Genomic DNA, 21,124 nt, shown 5'->3' on the forward strand with positions numbered 1-21,124 from the left:
TCGAGAGTGAATGATGGAGAGGCTGTGGCTTAGCCACAGGGGACCTGTCCCTGGAACGATGCACAAGGCGGCTGTGCCACAACCTGCTCCTGGCTGGCTCAGCAACCGCACCGCTCTTCCTACTTCTGCCTGTATGCAGCTCAGATCCCCTTCCCCGAGAGAGCCGTTTGCCCAAGGAGCTGGGCGTCGGGCTCAGCCTCCAGGAGTGTGACACACGGCATGGGGACACTGCATTTCCGGCCCTGTCTTCCTGCTTCTCACCCCCACCCTGGCAGTTGCACCTCTGCGTTCTTGTCACAGCTCAGCCACGCTGTACAGATATAGCTCTCCTCACCTTCCCATAATAACCATTCCCTCTGTGACCCCCCCCCTTTCATCTGCATCCCTCTCGCCCCCATCCTGAGGTCTCCGGTCCCTGGATGTGGCCATCAGTGGCAACACACAGGAGCTGGTATCTGGGGAGTGCTGCCTCACTACATGCTCCGAGCAATCTTCTTTGGTACGTTTTGCTTTCTCCCGTTTAGGTAGAAACAGGCTCAGAGGGGTTGGCACTCGGCCTGGGGTCAGACTTCCCTAAAGCACGCCGCCTCCGCCCCACTGCAGCAGCCAGTCAGGTTCAGACCTCCGTGGGGTGGGCGAGTGGCTTCACTCCTGCAGCTGAGCCCCGCACCTGCGGTTCTACTTCAGCCGAGCCCCCCCTGACCCAGCTGAGCTCCCAGCGCCCAGCACCCAGCACGGCTCCACAACTGGCCTCAGAAGCCCGTCAGTCCTGCCCAGGAACAAGGCGGCCTGTACGGAGCCTGCAGCCGCAGCCAGCTACACAACATCCGTGGACAGAGCAGCTCTGGCTGGCCTGGGGGGTGGGGGGGTGGGGACTGGCAGGCAGAGCCCAGAGGGTGGCCTGCCCAGGGCAATGCTGGATAGGGTTTAGCAGGAGGCCCAGCACTGTCTGCCAAAAGCCTACTCCCTCTGACTACTCTGATGGCAGAAGCCCAAAGGCCTGCTTCCCTCAGGGAAAGGGTGACTGCGACCAGGATGGATGTGGACCTGCGTGCGGAAGCTCTTCATTCTAGAACAACACAGAAATTGCGGAGAGGGCCCACAGGCCAGTCCCAAGGGTGATTAACGACACTTGGGAAATCCAATGATTACCAACACTAACAAGACATCAAGCTGCACCATGACTGTAAATCAGAAATAGTTTGAAATGAAGCACATATGTGTTAATGTTTTGTTATATTTTCATTAAACTGGAATCAATTACAAGTAACACCTTTTCATGACTTGGTTTTTCTCTGGTCTCCCAGATGTGTGTCCTCAGCCCTGCTGGACACAGCAAGAACCAGTGCTGTACCCATTTTCTGGATGAGTATACTCAAGTAGAACAGACAAACTAAACAAAGGGAGAAAATCAGAGTGTGGACTCAGATACACAGGACAATGGAGAAAGGGAGATGGAGAAATTTAACTTAGACATAAACAAGCCCCAGGAGAGGGAAGTACAGGCCGAGCGCTACTCCTGACAGACAGCAGGGGGTAAAATCTCCACCCTCGGGGGCCAGCGCCTTGGCTCACTTGGTTAATCCTCCACCTGCGGCGCCGGCATCCCATATGGGCGCCAGGTTCTAGTCCCGGTTGCTCCTCTTCCAGTCTAGCTCTCTGCTGTGGCCCAGGAAGGCAGTGGAGGATGGCCCAAGTCCTTGGGCCCTGCACCCACATCAGAGACCAGGAAGAAGCACCTGGCTCCTGACTTGGATTGGCGCAGTGCCAGCCATGGCATTGACGCTACCTGTCAAAAAAAACACAACTCCACCCTGCAAACTCCAGACCTGCCTCCATCTGCGGGGACCAGGACGGGGACAGCAGAGGCACAGGGAGCTTGGGACAGTGCAGATCCTACTGCTGAGTTTCAGAACAGCACAATCTTGGAGGGAGGAGAAGAGAATCTGGGACGTGTGATACAATTTGCCAAAGTCAATGAGAACTCAAAGGGGCTCTCACCAGTAAGGAGATCTTGCAGAAACTAAACCACCAAAAGGCAGCTTTCCGAAGAGAGACCAGCTGCACCTAGGAGAACGTGAGGGATCCCAAAGGTGGCTAAGAGGCTACTGCTGGGGCCGGCGTGGTGGCGCACTAGGTTGATCCTCCGCCTGCAGCGCCGGCATCCATATATGGGCGCCGGGTTCTAGTCCTGCTTGCTCCTCTTCCAGTCCGGCTCCCAGTGGCCTGGGAAAGCAGTGAAGGATGGCCCAGGTGCTTGGGCCCTTGCACTGGCATGGGAGACCCAGAGGAGGCACCTGGCTCCGGATCATCGCAGCTCCGGCCATTGCAGCCACCTGGGGAGTGAACCAACGGAGGGAGGACCTTTCTCTCTGTCTCTCTCACTGTCTATAATTCTTCCTGTCAAATAAATAAATAAAAAAACTTAAAAAAAAAAAAAAAAGAGGCTACTGCTGAGCTAACTGGTGCAAGTGAGCAGGAAAGCTCTGGAAACCCAGGAAAGGGAGAGGCCACAGGCCCAGTGTCTGGCACAACTGGAGTGCAGTAGTCATGTATTTCAGGGCACACTCTGTAACTGAAATAACTACTCCTGGGGCTGGTGTTGTGGCACAGTGGGTTAAGCGGCCACCTGCCACTCCAGCATCCCATATGAACGTGGGTTCAGGTCCTGGCAGCTCCACTTTCAATCCAGCTCCCTGCTAATGCACCTGGGAAAGTAGTGGAAGATCGCCTAAGTGCTTGGGCCCCTACTCCCATGTGGGAGACCTGGATGAAGCTCCTGGATTCAGCCTGACCCAGCCCTGGGTATGGCAGCCATTTGGGGAATGAACCAGTGGATAGAAGAACTGTCTCTCCCTCTCTCTGTAACTCTGCCTTTCAAATGAATAAAAATAAATCTTTTTAAAAAAATAAAAAAAAGGAAATAACTATTCTTTCCACTCTAATCTGCCAGAGAATCACTTCTAAGACATTTATAGAACAAATCAGAGGAAGGAAAATCTAGTGCCGCTAAAGAATTCCCAAGTCCCATTCAACTTTGCAAGGATAGAAGGACTGGGTTATGGCGTCCAGCATGGCAACAGGGTGAAAGCAGCAGACTTTCAAGTCTGGGTCTGCCGTGGTGGATCAAAGGACCCTGCGCAAATCCCTTCAACTTCTCCTGGGTTCTCTTGTAGAACAGAGGTCATTTTGAGGCTTTTTAAATGCGAGAAAGTCAAAGTTTGCTATAAACGATAAAGCCCCACAGCACCTGGCATATTCTAAGTACTCATGTTATTAACTGGGTCCTGGGAAAAGCAAAGCCTGCTTAAAATCTGGAGCCCTCAATAGCAGCTAAGGCCGTGGCACTGACACCACAGTGCCCAGCCCTGGCGAAATGCCTATTACACTCCAAGCTGTTAGATAAACTTAAATACCAGCACATCCGCCTCAACTCTTGACTGATTCTGAGAAAAGGAATCTATACCATATTCTCTCTTTTTTAGCTTAATGTGAGATGTCAGGCTAAGAGCTCTGATCAAAGCCTGATGCCAGCTGAGTTACTTACTTACCAGACATAAATCCTAAGCATAAAATCTTCTAACTATACTCTTTGAACTCAAGCTGGAATCCAGCTTACCAAGCTAAATGATGAGCCATTTAAAGCAATGGCTGTAGAGAAATGACCCTTAAATCAGAGTAGGTAGCATTCCAGAAACTCTGAAGGTTGGTAAAACAAGGATATGATATATGAGTATAATGTGAAAGTCATATTTGGCATAACAACATAAACTGTATCTGGGAAGACAGTAACTGCTGTTTCTGTAATATAACTTAGGGAAAAGCAAGACAAAATATTCTTGGTTATAAAGGATAAGAGGTTGGTTACAGACTGGAGGGAGGAAGGCTTATAAGAAAAAAGAGCAGGAACGAAAATTCTGTTTCCTAAAAGAGGCCATAAGTTTTTAAAAATCACAGAACACTGCTCACAGGACAGACGAAGATTCCTGGCTGGTCTTGCATAAGATGGCTTTTCGCAGAAGTTGCCAATCCACACTGATACCAAGGAGCATCCTCTGAAGTAGCTCTATGGACCGGCATTGTGGCATAAAGGGTTAAGCTGCCGCCCGCACTGCCAGCATCCCATATAGTTCTCGAGTTCTGGCTGCTCCATGTTCTTTTTCTTTTTTTAAAGATTTTATTTATTTATTTGAGAGGTAGAGTTACAGACAGAGGGAGAGACAGAGAGAAGGGTCTTCTGTCTGCTGGTTCACTACCCAAATGGCTGTGACAGCTGGAGCTGGGCTGATTCGAAGCCAGGAGCTAGGAGCCTCTCTGGGTCTCCCACGTGGGTGCAGGGGCCCAAGGACTTGGGCCATCTTCTACTGCTTTCCCAGGCCATAGCAGGGAGCTGGATTGGAAGAGGAGCAGTCAGGACTGGAACCAGTGCCCATAAGGGATGCTGGCGCCACATGTGGAAGCTTAGCTTACTATGCCACAGCGTGGCCCCTGCTCCTTTGTCGATCCAGCTCCCTGCTAACGCACCTGGGAAAGCAACAGAAAATGGCCAAGTACTTAGGCCCCTGCACCCACATGGGAGACCCAGATGAGAGTTAGGCTTCAGTCTGGCCCAGTCCTGGTGGTTGCAGCCATTTGGGGAGTGAACCACTGCATGGAAGACCTTTCTCTCTATCTCTTCCTCTTTCTGTAACAACGCTTTTCAAATAAAAATTTTAAAAAGTCTTAAAAAGAGAGAAATAGCTCTATGAAAATCATTAGGCTAGTTATGTCTTGTTTCCTAAAGACATGTCTTGCTGACTGGCGGGAGATGGACACACAGAGCCACTCTGTGGCAATGCTGACAAGGAGGGTCAAGAACCAAGTACAGCCTGAGCAGGAAGTGCACACTCCAGAGCTCAGTCAAGAACAGGAAACTGGGGCCAACGCTGTGGTGAGCGGGTAAAGCCACTGCCTGCAATGCTGGCTTCCCATATGGGCACTGGTTTGAGTCCCAGCTGTTCCACTTCAGATCCAGCTCCTCGCTAATGTACCTGGGAAAGCAGCGGAAGATGGCCAAGTGCTTGGGCCCCTGTACCCATGTGGAAGATCCAGAAGAAGCTCCTGGCTCCCGGCTTTGGATCAACGCAGCTCCAGCCATTGTGGCCATTTGGGGAGTGAGCCAGCAGACAGATTCTCTCCCTCTCTGTCTCTTCTAACTCTGCCTTTCAAATAAGAAAGAACAGGGAATTCCCCTTGCTGGGGCCCTCTGTGCATGTCCCGATTGTTGTAGTTGGGATCCTGGGTGAAAAATTTGCCCAGGGAAGGCATCACATCCTTGGCAGGGCAGGAGGTCTTGCCTTGCTCGTCTTTGCATCCCCAGGCCTAGCCCAACATGTGTACAGCGTAGACGCTCAAGAAATGCACACTGAGTGAATGAGAAAGCTTTCAGCAGGTGGTGCGACTGGCTCAGGAGGAGATGGAACATCTGTGCAGTAAGGCCAAGGCCAGGTGCAAGAACGTGCAGTCTGGGGAGGGCTGTGGCTGGGAAAATCCTGAGGGCCCAGAATAGCACCTGGAAGGCAAGGTTTTCAGCATTTTTTGGTAAGCCCTGCACATTCTAGTTTCTTTTTTAACTTTTTTTTTTTTTTTGGACAGGCAGAGTGGACAGTGAGAGAGAGAGAGAGAGAGATAGAGATAAAGGTCTTCCTTTGCCGTTGGTTCATCCTCCAATGGCTGCTGCGGCCGGCGCATCGCGCTGATCCGAAGCCAGGAGCCAGGTGCTTCTCCTGGTCTCCCATGCGGGTGCAAGGCCCAAGCACTTGGGCCATCCTCCACTGCACTCCCGGGCCAGAGCAGAGAGCTGGCCTGGAACAGGGGCAACCGGGATAGAATCCGACGCCCCAACCGGGACTAGAACCCGGTGTGCCGGTGCCGCAAGGTGGAGGATTAGCCTGTTGAGCCACGGCACCAGCCTGCACATTCTATTTTCTATACCACTTCTTGGTTACACAGCATTCTTTCATGTCCAGACCCACCACAGTTGTATATGAGGGTTCATATTTGTTGCTTTAATTCTAAAAACTCACCTGGTATTGCTGATGACTCTGTCAAGGGCTGGAAGTAATGAGGAAGACACACCTGGCCAGGCAACAGCCAGACCAGGCCATGAAGATGTGCGAGAGCACCAGCTACAATCAGCTGGATCATCTCTGAGGCTGGGGGGAGGGGCGTGAGCAGATGCTAAAATGCCTCCCACCACGTTCTGAGAGGGTAACTGAACTTAATCAAACACTTATGCAAATACCAAGAAAATATGCAGACATACACTTATGTAAATACCAAGGAAAGCACACAAAAGCCCAGGGCTGAGAAACCTGTGACTCCCTAGGAACAGTGACAAATGTCAGTACTCCTTCCATCAAGAAAGAAGACACACAGAGTCCAGGAACACAGACGAAAAAAGAGAGCACGATTAACACTACAAAGTCGGAAAGAGAACCATGAAGAGATGAAGTTTTCAGATTCAAGTCTGGTAAGACCAAGAGAATATACTTACTACACAACAGGAAAGTACAAATCACTTAAATGATTCATGTTCTCTGCCCAGAACAACAGCTCAACAACAACGCTAACCTAAGTTAGTGCTTGTAGCTCCAAAGCACGAGCACGCTGAATAGTTCATCCACTTTGCTTTATGATAGCAGGGAAACAGAGTAGTAGAGGGTCCGTATGATGGGGCTTCTGCACTGGAGGAGCTTACGATGTAGAAGGGCAAGCACAACACTTCTGGTTTAAACAAGAGCACACTGGGCCAGCATTGTGGCACACTAGGTTAAGCCACTGCCTGCCATGCGAGATTCTGTATCAGATCGTTGGTCGAACCTCGCTGCTCTGCTTCTTCTTTTTTTTTGACAGGCAGAGTGGATAGTGAGAGAGAGAGAGACAGAGAGAAAGGTCTTCCCTTTTGCCGTTGGTTCACCCTCCAATGGCCGCTGCGGCCAGCACATCGAGCTGATCCAAAGCCAGGAGCCAGGTGCTTCTCCTGGTCTCCCATGGGGTGCAGGGCCCAAGCACTTGGGCCATCCTCCACTGCCTTCCCGGGCCACAGCAGAGAGCTGGCCAGGAAGAGGGGCAACCGGGATAGGATCCGGCGCCCCAATCGGGACTAGAACCCGGTGTGCTGGCGCCGCAAGGCAGAGGATTAGCCTGTTAAGCCACAGCGCCGGCTGCTGCTCTGCTTCTGACCTAGCTCCTTGCTAATGCACTTGGGAGGCGGTCCAAGTCCTTGGGTCCCTGTCACCCATGTGGGAGAACTGGATGGAATTCCAGGCTCTGGTCTTCGGCCTGGCCTGACCCTGACTATTGCAGTCATTTGGGGAGTGAACCAGGAGACGGAAGATCCTTTTCTCTGTCTCTCCCCTCTCTCTGTTTATCTGCCTTTCAAATAAAGAAAAAAGAACTTTAAAAAAAAAGTCACTTTTGAAAGTAAAATACACCTTAAAACTAATTAACAGATGGTAATCTACTATAACAGGCAGACTGGCATGCTGGGGGAATGTATGTTTCTGGATTTGAGGGACGGCAATGAGAGTGAAATGACAGGGTAAATGCCAGACTTAGGAAGAGGTTGGAACTACAGTTGGCATGCCCATGCCCCTCACTGGACTGCTTCGGTTCAAGTCTCAACTGTGCTCCCAGCTCAGCTTCCTGCTAATGTGCACCTCAAGGAGTTTGGTCCCTTCTATCCATATGGGAGGCCTTCATCAAGTTCCTGGCTCCCAGCTTTGGCAGGGCACAACCCTGGCCATTGTAAGCATCTGGGGAGTGAACTAGCAAAGGGGACAAGGTCTGTCTAATAAATACATTTTAAAAATTAAAATGACTGGGCCGGCGCCGCGGCTCACTAGGCTAATCCTCCACCTTGCGGCGCCGGCACACCGGGTTCTAGTCCCGGTCGGGGCACCGGATTCTGTCCTGGTTGCCCCTCTTCCAGGCCAGCTCTCTGCTGTGGCCAGGGAGTGCAGTGGAGGATGGCCCAAGTGCTTGGGCCCTGCACTCCATGGGAGACCAGGAGAAGCACCTGGCTCCTGCCATAGGAACAGCGTGGTGCGCCTGCTGCAGCGCGCCAGCTGCGGCGGCCATTGGAGGATGAACCAACGGCAAAGGAAGACCTTTTTCTCTGTCTCTCTCTCTCACTGTCCACTCTGCCTGTCAAAAATTTAAAAAAAAAAAATTTTTTTTTTAAATTTAAAATGACTGGACATGGTAGGAAGATGAAAAGTCTATGTGAATACTCCTTCACAGAAAATGTGAAATTTGGAGAGGAAGATCAGAGGAAACATTGAGCTTGAACAAGAACAATCAAGGGCAAGTATCCAGTGGCAACAGAGACACAGGGCAGAGCTAAGGGTGGAAGCTTGGAAATGACATGAAGACATTAGCTGAAGTTATGAGAAAAGATGAGTAACAGCCAAGAGACAATCCCATTATCAAATTCTCATAATAGGTAAGCCCTCCTAACTTCCTACTTGCCCTGTCATCTCTCTCTCTCTTTTGAAGTATTTATTTATTTGAAAGAGTGACAAAGAGAGGGAGAGACAGAGAGAGAAAGAGATCTTTCATCCACTGGTTCACTCCCCAAATAGCCACATCAGTTGGGGCAGGGGCCAGGCAGAAGCTAGGCAGCAAGAACTTCATCCAGGTCTTCCATGTGTGTCTTCCAAGTGCAGGGGCCCAAGCACCTGGACCATCTTCTGCTGCTCTTCTAGGCACACCCGCAGTGTGCTGGACCTACAGTGGAGCAGCTGGAATTGAACTGGGGTCCAGGTGGGATGCCGGCGTGGGTGGCAGAGGCCCAACCAGCTGAGCCAAAACCCCAGCCTGAGATTCCCTCCCATTCCACAGAGAGGCTGTTTCAGAACCCCACAGGGCTCCTAAGAAAATTCAGTACTACATCAGCCTTACAGCCAGGCTCCAGAAGCTTTTGGTAGCGGTGACTTGCCAAGTGTCTTACTCTATTGAGATCATTAAGACCCCACATCCAAGGTATGAAGGCTAAAGCCCCGCTAATGGATGTAGGGTGGCACCAGTCTCTACAGAGGAGGCTTCATTCCATTAACATTACAGCATGGGCTGAACAAATTACAGAAACCGTTCACGGAGCCCAACAAAGAAAGCTTGCTTACTTTGCAATTTCACAATAACATAGAGAACAGATAGAATCACATGTATTTCGTGCTTACTCTACTATCTGTCTCTCACTGTCCACTCTGCCTGTCAAAAAAAAAAAAAAAATAGTAAAGACAACGGGAGAGGGTCAAGCCGCCGCCTGCCACACTGATATCTACATGGGTACCGGCTGGAGACCCCGCTGCTCCACTTCTGATCCAGCTCCCTGCTAACGTGCCTGGAAAGGCAGCGGGAAGAGACCCACATGTTTGGGCCCTGCAGCCCACATGGGAGACCTGGAAGAGGCTCCTGGCTTCAGCCTGGCCCAGCTCTGGCTGTTGCAGGGATTTGGCGAGTAAAGCAACGGACGAGAGCTAGCTCTCTCTCCCTCCTACCTGTAATTCTGCTTTCAAATAAATAGATAAGTCTTCACAAACCAAAGACAACAGGAGAACGCCTGCTGTCCAGCAGCCCGCCCCCAGCTCCTGCAGCCGCCAGCGCCCACTGCCCACTGCCATCACGGAGGGCCGAAGGTGTCTCCAGTGCAGAAACGCTGTGAGCTTTTACAGCCAAGCCAGGTTTTCTGAACCTCTCAGCAACACTGTCTGGGCTTATACACATCTGAGTCACGCCCTAGTGAAGAATCAATTTTATGACTAAGAGACTTCCTATGAACGTCAATAGCTACTTTTGCTTCACAAAAACAAAATCTAAACAAAGAATAAACACTTGTTCCTATTAGGGCCACCTTGTTTTCTGGGGGACTGTTCACACCAAAGCCGTTACATCTCCTCCAGGGTCCTAAGCACCAGCCACGGAAGGCAATTTTCAGGAGCTCTCCCGATAAACACAATTCAGGGATAAGGGGTTCAATGTGCAAAGTCTTTTATTTAAAATTCTGCAAAGTTAAGACTGATGACCTCCTGAGCACGTGCCACCCCCTGGCAGGAGGAAGGACGGCCGCGAGCTCGTGGCAGCTGCACTTGCGTCTGCAGAGCTCTGTAGGCACTTCAGAAGTGAAGCCTGGCTTCAGATACAAACACTGGGGGCTTTGGCTCAACCTTTTAATATAAAAAATTCACTGATGTACAAAAATGCCAAAGTGTGACAATGACAACATAGGAAATCCTGTGATTGAAAGTCCCCTCGAGTGCACGCACCCGCCCACACATACTCTGGCGTGGAAACATGAACTAATGTAAACCAGTGCTACCAAGAAGCGCCAACACGTGTGTTCTCCACTCCACCAATCAGAGACCAGAATCTACTCCAAGCGTTCGGTAACAGAAAGTGCGGCATCTTCCCAGAGGCGGCAGGGCAGGCTTCTTACTCGCGATGAACCAGCACAAACAAGCCCAGCAGAAAGAGCACTGCGTACTGGAAGACAAACACGACCACGCGTCAGAGAAGTGGCTACTCGCCCACAAGGCTGCAGTTAACAAGCTGGCCTTCAGGGCCAGGACACATTTCTGAATTAACTGGCTCTTTCTTCATTTTGTAAACTGTAATCCACTTAACGGTTTCAAAATTAAGTGAAAGATTATGTTTTAATGGAACATACAGCAGACATTCTTACCTTAAATTTAGGATAGTCATTCATGAGAATTGTCACAATTCCAATATAAGGAACAAACCTGAAACAAACAAACCAAACCCAGTCACCACAGCTGTTACCATTAACTGATGATTTTCCGCTCACAAGGCCCAGGAGTGTATCCTGTTCTACGGGGGAGTTAGGAATATCACCATTTTATAGATGAGGAAACAGATGATCAGGCCCAGGACCTGCCCTGGTGACTGACGGCTGCGTGCTAACTCAGCACCAGTGTGGGGTTCTGGTCCCAGCCCTTAGGGAGCTGCCAATCTGGCTGGGGAGGGGAGGCAAGGCAAACACACCAGAGTACCACAAGGTAGTTCATGTTCCTTGGCCACAATGTGAGTCTGAGAGCTCTCACAGCACTCAGGGTTTCACCACTCTCTCACTTTTTAACCTGTAATTTGGATTTGGCTCTCTCAATCCTCAAACTTTTCTCGGACCATTTTCACCACCACATGCAGTAAACCAGCCTCATGGTCCTTCACACCCTCACATCTCCACGACAACCACAACCTTGCCCTTGAAGTCTCTCCTCCGTGGTTTCTGTAACGCACCATGAATCTGGCTGTGACACCGTTGATTTTTCCCTAGTTCCCTTCCTTCTCACCCTAAAAGTTTGTTCTTTTAAGCAAAACAGGGTCATGAGTTTTTACAGCAAAATAATTACAGCTAAATAATCTGACAGTGCCTGACATTTCCCTGAGGTCTGTCATAACTTTAATGAAGTAGTTATTCAAGCAGCTGTTTGCCAACCTGTCCCCTCGGAGCCCCCCGGGCCAGCACAGTGCCCCGCACACAGTGGACTGCCTCCACCTCTTACTTTATGCTCCCCTCGGGGAAAACTCATCTTCTCCAAGTCTTCTCCAAGGGCTTCACTACCCTCCCTCCCTCCCCAAGCAAAAGACACCTCCACCCTGAGCATCACAAGAATTCAGGGCAGAGGAGAAAACGCAGGCACCACGGGTACGGGAGGACACGTCCAGCTTTCTTACCCTGTGTCTTCCATGACACGACTCATGAGTGACACCCTCGCAGGCTAGAGCTGCCGCAGAGCAGGGAAGCTGGGCTGTAGGGGAGGCCGACCTTGGCACAGCATTAAACAGCCCAGACACTTGTGTTCAGGGCACCTTTGCACCATGCCAAGGGCAGCACAAATACAAAGTCCCTTCTTTCCAACATCTCCACCTTCGAAGCCTCAGGCAACCTTGAACAGACATCTTTTCTTCGATACATTTCACTTCCGTTTAAGAACTCCCCTCCCCTCCTATCTCCTGCCCCTCTCCCTCTGGCAGCACAACAGGACCTGTCTCTCCCCCGCCCCCAACTCTGAAAGGCACAGGGAAGTTCAAGCAGCACAGTTCTGGTGTGAGGTCTGTGACACAGATGCGTCAGGGCCAGGAACACCCCTTGTAGAGCCTACACTTTAATCTCAAACCCTGAGACCTTTAAGAGCTGAAAAATGACAGCCACATGGGGCTGGCACTGTGGCATAGCAGGTAAAGCCACCGCCTACAGTGCCGACATCCCATATGGGCAATGGTTCAATTCCTGGCTGCTCCAGTTCCAATCCAGCTTCCTGCTAATGCGCCTGGGAAAGCAGTAGAAGATGGCCCAAGTCCTTGTGACCCTGCACCCACGTGGGAGACCCGGAAGAAGCTCCAGGTTCCTAGTTTTGGATGGGACCAGCTCCGGCCGTTGCAACCTTTTGGAGCGTAAATCAGTGGATGGCAGACCTCTCTCCCTCTCTCTGCCATTCTGCCTTTCAAATAAATAAATAAATAAATCTAGCTATCTTAAAAAAAAAAAAATGACAATCACCACAGAATGGCCCTGCTAAGCTCCAGGTGGTAGATGGAAGTCTTCCATAGTTTGTAGAACATTTTTTCTCTTTAATGCAATATTTATTTCTTTAAATGCAATCACTTTAGTGAAGGTGAGAAATTTAAGAACATACATAAAGGCAAAATGCCTCCATAAAATGCAGAACAAGAGCTCTAAGCCTCTGACTTCTGGAAAACACCCAGCTGCTAATTCTCTCGCGATGGTCAAGGGGCAGCCATTCCCACACAAGATCTCCTCTGTCACCTCCTCAGAGCCACATCTATGCCTGAAATCCGCAACTCGGCTCCCAACAACCACACATTCTGTTTACGAGTAGTCCAGGGAAGCATCCTGTTGTCTAAAGGCTGATTTTCTGTATCCTTCAGAGAAATATAAGCGAAACGTGGGCTGCCAGAATATGACAGGGCAGTCCAAAGTCAAACAAAAGGTTTAATTATCTGTACCACCGCTTCCCTCCCTGGACAGAGATGGCAAAGAGCTGATAATCAAGTGCACAATGCCATTACCATCAGTCATCTGAAATTCAAATCAGCTGCACTTTCTTCCCATTCTGTTCAGATAAACACATATGCTAAAGTAGAGTTGCTAACACAAAGACTGAGGTTTAAAATAAGCAAAACAAATGCCATCCACAACACCTGCCTATGACAAGTTAACATCTGGAAGGTGGAGTGCAGTCAAATCCCTTTCCCTGGGGGTTCTTGGGATCGCAGGTGCTGCTGAGGAAGTAGCCTCTGCAGAAACAACTGTCCATTGCCAACATTTGGGGAGAAAACGAAAACGGTTTTGCAAAAGGCCACGCACACTCAAGAAAAATGCCACAGAAAACAACAACAGGGGTTGGCCTTGCAGTGTATCAGGTTAAGCACAGCCTACGACCAAGCATTCCATGTGGGCACAGGTCAAGTCCTGGCTGCTCCACTTCCAATCCAGCTCCCTGTTAATGCACCTGGGAAAGCAGCATATGACAGCCCAAGTGCTTGGGCCCTGCCACCAAGATGGGAGACTCGAATGGAGTTCCAAGCTCCTGGCTTTAGCCTGGACCAGCCCTGGCCATTGCAGCCACTTGGGGAGTGAATTGGCGGTTGCAAGGTGTCTCTCTATCACTCTGCCTTTCAAATAAAAATGAATCTTGAAGAAGAAAAAAATAACACATGACCCAGCACAATTTTGTCAGATAACAAAAGGAGTCTGTATCTGAGAAGTTTGACCCCCAAGAGCCAAGAGAATACACAATGACCAAAAAAGGACCACGTTGCTTCTAGAATGATGTTTTCAGTTCAGCAAAAAAGTAAACTTGAAAAGCCTTGTCCATGACACCGATTTCAGTCAACACAGCTCTCCTTTCCTGGATTTTCCTTTTTCTTTCTGTTTTCAATGCTTCCACTCCCTGATCTCCCACCAGAAATCCATCCTATTGCTCTCTGCTCCTCTCTGACTAATAGATCCTCTCGTGTTTTTCAATTTCCTGGATTTAGAAAGAATGACCTCCATTTAATACTTCATCAGCCAGTATGAATTTCACTTTTCTTTTCTTTTCTTTTTTTTTTTTTGACAGGCAGAGTGGACAGTGAGAGAGAGACAGAGAGAAAGGTCTTCCTTTGCTGTTGGTTCACCCTCCAATGGCCGCTGCGGCCGGTGCGCTACGGCCAGCGCTCCGTGCTGATCCGAAGCCAGGAGCCAGGTACTTCTCCTGGTTTCCCATGCAGGTGCAGGGCCCAAGGACTTGGGCCATCCTCCACTGCACTCCCGGGCCACAGCAGAGAGCTGGCCTGGAAGAGGGGCAACCGGGACAGAATCCAGCGCCCCGACTGGGACTAGAACCTGGTGTGCCGGCGCCGCAGGCGGAGGATTAGCCTACTGAGCTACGGCGGCACCGGCCTGAATTTCACTTTTCTAAAACTGGTTTTCTCACATGGAAACATTAGGCTAGGTGAAAGAAGCCAGACAGAAAGGTCCACAAATTGTAATGGAATCCCATTTGTGTGAAGGACCCAGGACAGGCATTCGTAGACAGAGAGTGGGTTAGCGTTGTCAGGGGAGGCAGGAAGGATGGTGTGAGGAGCAATGCTTATGAGAACAGTTTTATTTTAATTGTGGTCATGGTTGCACAACCTTGTGAATAGGCTAAAACTCACTGAATTGTTCACTTTAAAGTGTGAATTTTATATCCAAATATATGTGAATTCTATCTCAATAACATTTTTAAAAAATAATTATCACTTTGGGCCCCAAGCCCATGTGTAAAACTTTCTATATGTTGTTTAAAAATAAGGCAAAACAAGCATTTTAAAAAACGCATTAAGACATTTGTACCACAGTCACAGATTTCTCTGCGGAAAAGCTCTATTCTCAAGGTTTGGGTACAGCCTGACTTTGCAATATCAGCTTAGTGTTTTATAAACACAATTTCCACAAAAGAAGGTGATATGTTCTATTATGTGTCAAGGTAAATGGTGATACAATCAATGGAAAGTGAGTTTGTGTAGGTAAGATTCGGGGCTCCTGCTGTTCATGCCTCAAGTCTTACTTCAGAAAGTTCTAGACTATTACATCATTTTTTTTTTATTAAAAGCTACAAGAAGCTATATATATATATTTTTTTTTGACAGGCAGAGTGGATAGTGAGAGACAGACAGAGAGAAAGGTCTTCCTTTTTGCCATTGGTTCACCCTCCAATGGCCACTGCGGCCGGCGCATCGTGCTGATCCGAAGCCAAGAAGCTATATTTTCAATGATGGAATTTAAAAAAAAAGATTTATTTACTATTTGTTTGAAAGGCAGAGCAACAGAGAAAGAGGGAGAGAAAGAGAGAGAGAGATGGAGAGAGACTGAAATCTTCCACCCACTGGCTTACCCCCCAAAGGGCTGCATGTAACAGCCAGGGCTGGGCCAGGTCTAAACCAGAAGTGCAAAGCCAGGAACTGCACCCAAGTCTCCCACACAGGTGCCAGGGACTCAGGCACTTGGGCCAGCATCTGCTGTCTTTGCAGGCACATTAGCAGGAAGCTGGATTGGAAGTTGAGCAGCCACAACTCAAACAGGCACTCAGATATGGGATGCCAGCGTTGAGAGTGGCAACTTAACCTGCTGAGTCACAGTGCCGGCCCCAACACTGGGTTTTAGAAACAGCAGCATATATATTCTGAGATTTCCCAAAATTTCCTCAGGAAGACAAATTACTGGAGTGAAAGCCTGGCTCCCCTAACCTGTCGTAGGATGATGCATTTTTTGCCCAACAAACGGCCAGAGAGCAGAAACAGTGGAAACAAACACTTCAGAATCAAGAGATTCTGTGTGAGGTGACAGAGGAGATCTTGTGTGGGAATGGCTGCCCCTTGACCATCGCGAGAGAATTAGCAGCTGGGTGTTTTCCAGAAGTCACAGTGTCAAAGGACACTGTTGTGCTGATACAGTCTAAATAAAACAGTATGGCAAAATTTGTCAAAAGCCTTAAAATATGCATGTTTCGGGGCTGGTGCTGTGGTATAACAGGTAAAGTCACTGCCTGCAGTGCTGGCATGCCATATGGGCACCGGTTCGAGTCCTGGCTTCTCCACTTCTGATCCAGCTCTCTGTTATGGCCTGGGAAAGCAGTAGAAGATGGCCCAACTCTTTGGGCCCCTGAACCCATGTGGGAGACCTGGAAGAAGCTCCTGGCTCCTGGCTTCGGATCAGCGCAGCTCCAGCCATTGCGGCCAGCTGGGGAGTAAACCAGCGGATGGAAAACCTCTCTCTCTCTGCCTCTCCTTCTCTCTTTGTAACTCTTTCAAGTAAATAAATAAATCTTTTAAAAAAATGCATGTTTCATTCTGTAATTTCACTTCTGGGGATTTACTGTGAAGAATGAATGGACAGAGGCACCAGCATTTATGTAATAAGGATGTTTGTCATCACATTGTTCACAACAAAGAGCCTGAAACCGGTCCCGGCGTTTGGCTCAGCAGTTAAGTCAGCTCTTAGGATGCCCGCATCCCACCTCGGCCTGCCTACTTTGAGTCCCGGCTGCCTCTGCTTCCAATCCAGCTTCCTGCTAACGCACATCCTGGGAAACAGTGGATGACGGCTCATGTGTTTGGGTCTCTGCCATCCACATGGAAGACCCAGACTGAGTTCCGGGCTTTTGGCTTTGGCCTGGTCCAGACCTGATCTGTTGCAGCCATTTGGGAAGTGAACCAGTAGATGGAAGATTTCTGTCTACATTTAAATTTAAAAAATTAAAATAAATCAATTAAAAAATGTGAAGCCTGGGAACAATCAAGAGCATCTAACAGGAGACTTCTAACTGACAGTATGGCCTAGCCTAGAGTGAGAGAGCACACAGCTTTGAAAGGGACGATCTGGAGATAATTTATCGCTAGGTAAATATGCTTCTAATTTTTTGGGTGAAAAAAGGGTTATAACATAGTGTGGCTGTTCTTCTCCCACACACAAAATGTATTCCTGCATGTATGAATGCACGTATGTTAACATCTACACCTTGGGGGCTGGCAGTATGGCACAGTGAGTTAGGCTGCTGCCTACAATGCCAGCACCCCATATTGGAGCACTGGTTCGAGTCCCAGATGCTCCACCTCTAATCCAGTTCCCTGTTAATATACCTGAGAAAGCAGCAGAGGGTAGCAGCAGTCCAAAGTACGTGCATCCCTGCCACTCATGTGAGAAACCAGGATGGAGTTCCAGGTTCCTGGCTTCAGCCCTGGCTTTTGTGGCCTTTTACAGAGTGAAGCAGTGAATACAAGATCTTTCTCTCTCCCTCTATTATCCTGCCTTTCAGATAAACAAATAAATCTTTTAAAAAAAATCTGCATCTTTACCTCTTATACATAAAGGCTAAAAGAACATAAACCAAAAAGCGGACAGTGAGAGGGAGAGGAGAAAGGAGCTATCACCCACCCTTCTGACGGCTGGTATTCCCTTTTGTTTCTACATGAACCTGTGTATTCACAATGAAAGGAAAACAAAAAAATTCAGAGAAGTTTGTGGCTGAATAAACACACTGGGAACATCTTGGGAACCTAGGGAGGTGGGGACTACTATTTCTCAGAAGCACTGATAACCTGATTTGGATGCAAAGGGTATTTTTAGCTCTATCATAGGAGATGAAGTTCCCCTGAAGAGGGCACACACGAAAAACAACTCTGCGGGACAAAGCACAGTGGTGCTTGTTCTAAACCAATCTCTGTGGCCCCAAACTGAACACCTCTGGTGCTGAAACGGACAACTTTCACTTAGGAACGTGACTTCCTTCTCTACAGGAAACGGCATTCTCAGCATGGAGGCCTGCGTCTGGTCGAGGTCAGAAGCGGCCGAGGTTCTGATATTGGCCAGAAGGCCCTGTGCATCTTAAAGCGAGGGCCAGAAACCGCCCCCTTTCAGAAATGCTGTGTGCACAACTACAGGCAGGCGCTGGAGTCAGCCAACCACCACCGTCACTGTGATCCCAGCTAAATGAGCTTCTCTGTTTGTGTTTCCTCATCTGTAGAATGGGAATGTTAGAATTGTTCTGAGGTTAAAATAGGTAATAGTTGTAAAACGCTTAGAACGAGTGTCTGGTACACAGTAGCCCTAATAAAGGTAAGTTATTGTTAATACTATTAATAATATCAAGGTAGTAATAATTCCATACTTCCTTACACCAGGAACTTACAAGTCCTGTCCTCCACTGATCTGTTCTCCTGATAAAATCTGAAATAAACAGGCTTTATATAATTTTTAAATTTCAAGACTAGAAATAAAACAGTATGGGATAAACTAATACAAAATAATTAACCCAGCTTACTTTAAATTGCTGATTCGGTACATTAAGAAACGTGCTTCACGGAGCAGGATTCCCACTGGTCTGCAATCCCAGTGCCCAGCCCAGCATCGACATCAGAGCACATGCAAGTGCCAATTCCGTTTCCTCAGCGAGCTGCTTACATCCATTCACCACCATCACCACTGCTCTGGTCTTGGACTGCACCCGTGCCGCTCTCGGCAGCAACACGCCTCAGGTGTAAGAGACATTTTAGGAAGCACACTTTCCAAAGGACACCAAGGTCATCGGATGGGTTCCATGGCGTGGGATCCAACAGCACCACTGTGAGTGCCACGTTTCAGAGACACGAAAAAGCTCTGCACCCACTCCCCTCCACACTTACCCCCGGGCTCTGCCCACCACGTCCTTTTTCTCTAGCCAATGTTGTCCTTGTTTGTAGAGGCCTCGGTCATCAACTGCATTATTATCTCCTTTGGTCAGAAACTTAATATGTCCATTTTGCCTTAAAAGAGAAAGAGAAAGCCAAGTCATCCAACAGTTTGATGGCACTTGAAAGCACAAGATTTATTCTTGTTAACCAAAAACTCCTGTGGCACTGTAGTATTTCATCACCATTCCTAGTATCAAAATAATTATTTAGCTAAAAGAATGTTTGTAGCAGGTTTTTTTTGTTTGTTTGTTTGTTTGTTTTTTTTTTTTTTGACAGGCAGAGTGGACAGTGAGAGAGGGAAAGGTCTTCCTTTTCCGTTGGCTCACCCCCCAATGACTGCCGCAGCCGATACGCTGTGGCCGGCGCACCGCGCTGATCCGAAGCCAGGAGGCAGGTGCTTCCTCCTGGTCTCCCATGTGGGTGTAGGGCCCAAGGATTTGGGCCATCTTCCACTGCACTCCCGGGCCACAGAGAGCTGGACTGGAAGAGGAGCAACCGGGACAGAATCTGGCACCCTGACCGGGACTAGAACTGGTATGCTGGTGCCGCAGGCAGAGGATTAGCCTATTGAGCCATGGCACCAGCCAAGCAGTGTTGTTTATCATAAGGACTAAAAACATCTAAAAATCCAACATACATTGCAAGCATTAAGAACAATGTTGTAGAAGAATACTTAATGACTCTAGGAAGGCATACAAATTTATTAAGTAAAAAAATTATAAAAAGCATCAACAGTATAATCTCATTTTTGTAGTAAAATATACATAAGCTGCCAATTTTTTGAAAATACAAGGAACAAAGAACACATCAGACTCCCCCACAGGAGGCGATGGGCAAAATGCAGGTAAGGGAAAGCACAGAACAAGCCTGCTCCTTCAACCTACGAGTGCAAGAAAGAATGAACGTTAGAGAGAGAACCTACAGACTACATAAGAGACCAAAAGCCATAGCAACCAACTTCAGGCCAAGGACTTTAACTGAATCCAAATTCAGACAAAGTGTTTTTAAAAACTTAAGATACACTAAGAATTTGAAAAAGAAAACAGAAACTTAATCAGACAAAAGAATTCTTTTTTAGTATAACCGTGCTAATTGTCATTATGCTTTCTTTTTCTTTCTTTTTTTATTTTTGACAGGCAGAGTGGACAGTGAGTGAGAGAGAGAGAGAGACAGGTCTTCCTTTTTGCTGTTGGTTCACCCTCCAATGGCCACTGCAGCCAGCGCATCTCACTGATCCGAAGCCAGGAGCCAGGTGCTTCTCCTGGTCTCCCATGGGGTGCAGGGCCCAAGCACTTGGGCCATCCTCCACTGCACTCCCGGGCCACAGCAGAGAGCTGGCCTGGAAGAGGGGCAACCGGGACAGAATCCGGCGCCCCGACCGGGACTAGAACCCGGTGTGCCGGCGCCGCTAGGCGGAGGATTAGCCTATTGAGCCGCGGCGCCAGCCCATTATGCTTACTAAAAGCCAGTGATCATGTTTTAGAAATAGTAATTGAAATCTTTACAGATGACACAATATGATATTGAGGATTTGATTCAAAATAACAGACGGGAAGAGCGGGAAGTGCAGAACTGAGAGCTGGCCATGTTCTGATCGCGGCTAGGACTGGACAGCAGATACCGGGGCGTCATTACACTCTCGTATGCGTGTTGGAAACTCTTCACATTCAAAGAAGAAAAGGAGAGGAAAAAAAGGCACTAAACAAGGCCTAAAATAACACAGATGAAGGTATAAAAAATGACCAGCTCTGTTGTGGCACAGTGGGTTAAGCCACAGCTTGCGACACTATCCATCCTGCAGCACCAGTTCCAGTCCTGGCTGCTCTGTTTCCAATCCAGCTCCTTGTCAGTGCACCTGGGAAGGCAGCGCAAAATGGTCCAAGTACCCTGCCGCCCACATGGGGAGACCAGGACAGTGGTCTGGCTTGCAGCTTCCGCCTGGCCCAAACCTGGTCATTGCAGACATTTGGGGAGTGAACCAGCGGATGGAAGACACACAGCTCTGTCTCTCTCTTACCCCTCTAACTCTACCTTTCAAATAAATAATCTTAAAAAAATAAAAATAAATAAACAGTAGCTATCTCTAGTTTTCTTTAGTGAATTTTTACCTTACTTTTCTGTAATAAACGTTACTTGTATATTATGGGAAAAGATTAGTTTTAAAAGGAAAAACCCTTCAATTCTTCAGACATACCTCAGTTTATATGAACAGCATCTTGCTTACTCAAAAAAAGTATTAGTTTAAGGGTCAGCATTGTGGAACACTTGATTAAGCCACCACTTAAAACACTGGCATCCCATCTGGGTACCAATTTGTGTCCCAGCTGCTCCACTTCCAACCCAACTC

At 48.5% G+C, this 21,124-nt stretch overlaps 1 protein-coding gene across 2 annotated transcripts in view; it reads right to left on the bottom strand.

The window, feature by feature from the left end:
• Positions 1–10,015: 10,015 nt before the first annotated feature.
• SEC11A (SEC11 homolog A, signal peptidase complex subunit) overlaps positions 10,016–21,124 on the bottom strand; it is a 47,836-nt gene continuing 36,727 nt past the window's right edge. For both annotated transcript variants that reach the window (XM_062206297.1, XM_062206296.1), the window contains 3 exons: positions 18,730–18,849; positions 10,724–10,781; positions 10,016–10,524 (listed from right to left, as the gene is read on the bottom strand). In XM_062206297.1, the coding sequence (XP_062062281.1) occupies positions 10,474–10,524; positions 10,724–10,781; positions 18,730–18,849 (229 nt within the window). In that variant the 3' untranslated portion in view covers positions 10,016–10,473. The remainder of the gene's footprint in view (positions 10,525–10,723; positions 10,782–18,729; positions 18,850–21,124) is intronic.

Source organism: Lepus europaeus, chromosome 11 (genome assembly GCF_033115175.1).
Source record: "Lepus europaeus isolate LE1 chromosome 11, mLepTim1.pri, whole genome shotgun sequence".
Classification (NCBI taxonomy): Eukaryota; Metazoa; Chordata; class Mammalia; order Lagomorpha; family Leporidae; genus Lepus; species Lepus europaeus.